The sequence below is a fragment of the Penaeus chinensis genome, chromosome 31, assembly GCF_019202785.1.
Source record: "Penaeus chinensis breed Huanghai No. 1 chromosome 31, ASM1920278v2, whole genome shotgun sequence".
In the NCBI taxonomy this organism is placed as follows: Eukaryota; Metazoa; Arthropoda; class Malacostraca; order Decapoda; family Penaeidae; genus Penaeus; species Penaeus chinensis.
The window spans coordinates 31,551,249-31,553,748 of NC_061849.1; the positions used below are offsets into that span (position 1 = coordinate 31,551,249).

Sequence of the window (2,500 nt, forward strand, 5' to 3'; positions counted from 1 at the left end):
AAAAAATAGAGAGTAAACCACACATGTACATCTGCTGCGGCCTCATATTTGCCGCGAAATGACGAAAATATCAGCCTCACACTGCCGCTCATAGTCAAACTCCACAACACAGTCACAAAGCCAGAGTTCTTAATGTCCTTTATCAGAAAGTTGACACGAAGTACTGATAGAGGAGGTGAGGATTCAGGGAGCTGCCCCACTATCCAATGAATAAATAATAGGAAAAGTTAGGTTGGATTTTTAGGTTCACATGCTACCCTGGATTTGCGACGCTCTCGGTAACAAATGCCAAGGAATAAATAACGTAACTTGTTGCATAGGTGAACTTCTGTTTGTGTAATTATTTTTTATTTGAATTCTCCCGTACTAGTCCTTAATCCTTGTGCACTCTTACAGGGTTATGAAACCACTGTAAATTTTGGTAGATTCTGATGAGATACTGAATTAGACCTTGTAAATTAAAATCAATATTTTTCTATGCATATGTTTCTATGAATATTTAGAAAATACCCACTCATTTGCTACTTGCCTTGTGCTGTTATGTGAGGTTTCTATGCCTGTTGGTTCTCAGGCAACGGTCATCAAAACTACCCCAATGGATATTCTGGCAAGATAAAATGCGTAGAATTCCTTGGTGGGTTATTATCAAGTAAGGAATCGGTCAGAATATATCTTCACAGGTTGTGTTTAAAGTCCTTACATGTTTCAAAAAATGTATGTAAAACCAAAGCATTTCCATGAGATTCTCTTTTTATATGCTCATGTAAAAAGATCATTCTTATTTTTCTTTCTTACAAAACCTTTGAGTAGTAGCCATAAGCTATCTTCAGTATATATAAACATTAATATTTTTTTCAGTTGAGGAGATGGCATGCCAAAGCAATGGAAATTTTATACAGAAGAAAGAAGACAAGATAGAAAATGAAAATCTTCAAGTCAAGATGAATGAGATTAATTCATCCTTGAAAGAAATTGACTTGAAGTAAGTATGATGTTTGTTGCATGAAGGCATTATATAATTTTTAAAATGTATGTTTCTTTGCCGTGTATATATATTTTGTTATTCTATAAATATAAATTACAAAAAAAAATGCACAGCTGTTGCATGATATTAAGTAAGTTGATTATCAGTATCGTTATGATTATTCAGACTTGTAAAATCACATAAATAGATGGAAAAGCTGGTGCATTTGCAGAATCATACATTTCTGAAATGTTATTGTGGTGTAACTTGTAGAAAACAGTCATTACAGCCTCAGCAGAGCTGCTGTCTTATTATTTTTATTAATAATTACTTGCCTTATTAATAATTACTTGCCTTATTAATAATTACTTGCAAAGAAAACATTTTATAGGTTGAATTGACTAGTTTTGTGACTAGTAAAATGTGCATAATTATTATGACTAAAGTAATTGTGAGACACATTTCTAAAGCTAGTTTTTCAGTCACCCTAGAGAACAAAGTTTTATTTTCTATACAACTTCAGATGATTATTCAATTTCCAGAGATAATTCCTGCAAAAGAACTGACTACATTTCCTGGGATGACTACTTTATGTCTATTGCCTTCCTGGCTGCAATGAGGAGCAAGGACCCATGCTCTCAAGTTGGAGCCTGTATTGTTAACAAGGAGAAGATGATTGTGGGTATTGGCTACAATGGAATGCCAAGACATTGTAGTGATAATGATCTTCCCTGGAACAAGCAGTCAGAAGACTGCCTACAGACAAAGTATATGTTTGGTAAGGAAGTGCTCATTTGCATGTAGAAGTAATATGCATTTATTTTTATTAATAAATCTTATATGTTCTGCTTATAATGATCTAATCATTTTACAGGATGGTTGCAGTAGAAGCAAGAGCTATTATGTAGTAATATAAAGGTTATTTTTGTTTCTGAAAGTAGAGAAGAATATGAATTTTGTGGAAAACAGTTAAATGTTTATTTACAAGGCTCCTGTGTATCCACCACCAGTCTACACACTTCAGCCACACTACTGCCATTGTCCTCAAAGCCTTTGAGTGCTCCATAGAAGGCCAGCAAGTCTTTAATGCATATTATGACAAGATGCAACTTGCAGAAGTCCAGGCTCTCACCTTGCTAAGATAAATGTGGTGGGGGTTTGCTGACCTTTGCTGGAATGTGAATAGTGGAAGCAGTTGGTTGAAACTATACTATTAGTGTGACATACAGGGCCTTCTATCACAGATAGCAGCAGCATTGAAATGGATAGAACCTAAGATATATTGTTTCTATTTTTTTTTATCTACTGCAGGTGTCCTTTAAGCATTTACTGAAAGAACACAATCTTTATTACAAGTTAAGTTTCCTTTATAGCTTTATTGAGCTAATAGTATATGTGTTTTGTTATAGTGAGTTATGTTTGGCTTTTATCTATTTTACAGTTTGTCATGCAGAAATGAATGCAATCCTGAATAAAAATTGCACAGATTTATGTGGATGCACAATATATGTTGCACTGTTTCCATGCAATGAGTGT

General features: G+C 34.1%; 1 protein-coding gene across 3 annotated transcripts in view; it reads left to right on the forward strand.

The window, feature by feature from the left end:
- The window catches only part of LOC125041943, a 7,814-nt gene that overhangs the window by 438 nt on the left and 4,876 nt on the right, over positions 1–2,500 (forward strand). The window contains exons 1-4 of one of the 3 annotated variants that reach the window (XM_047637364.1): positions 1–175; positions 859–982; positions 1,507–1,742; positions 2,406–2,500. The exon at positions 1–175 is cut by the window's left edge and continues 17 nt beyond it; the exon at positions 2,406–2,500 is cut by the window's right edge and continues 119 nt beyond it. In XM_047637364.1, coding sequence (XP_047493320.1) covers positions 133–175; positions 859–982; positions 1,507–1,742; positions 2,406–2,500 — 498 coding nt within the window. In that variant the 5' untranslated portion in view covers positions 1–132. Of the gene's footprint in view, positions 176–237; positions 321–858; positions 983–1,506; positions 1,743–2,405 lie in introns of those variants that run through there. The other 2 variants (XM_047637363.1, XM_047637366.1) reach the window with 2 other exon arrangements.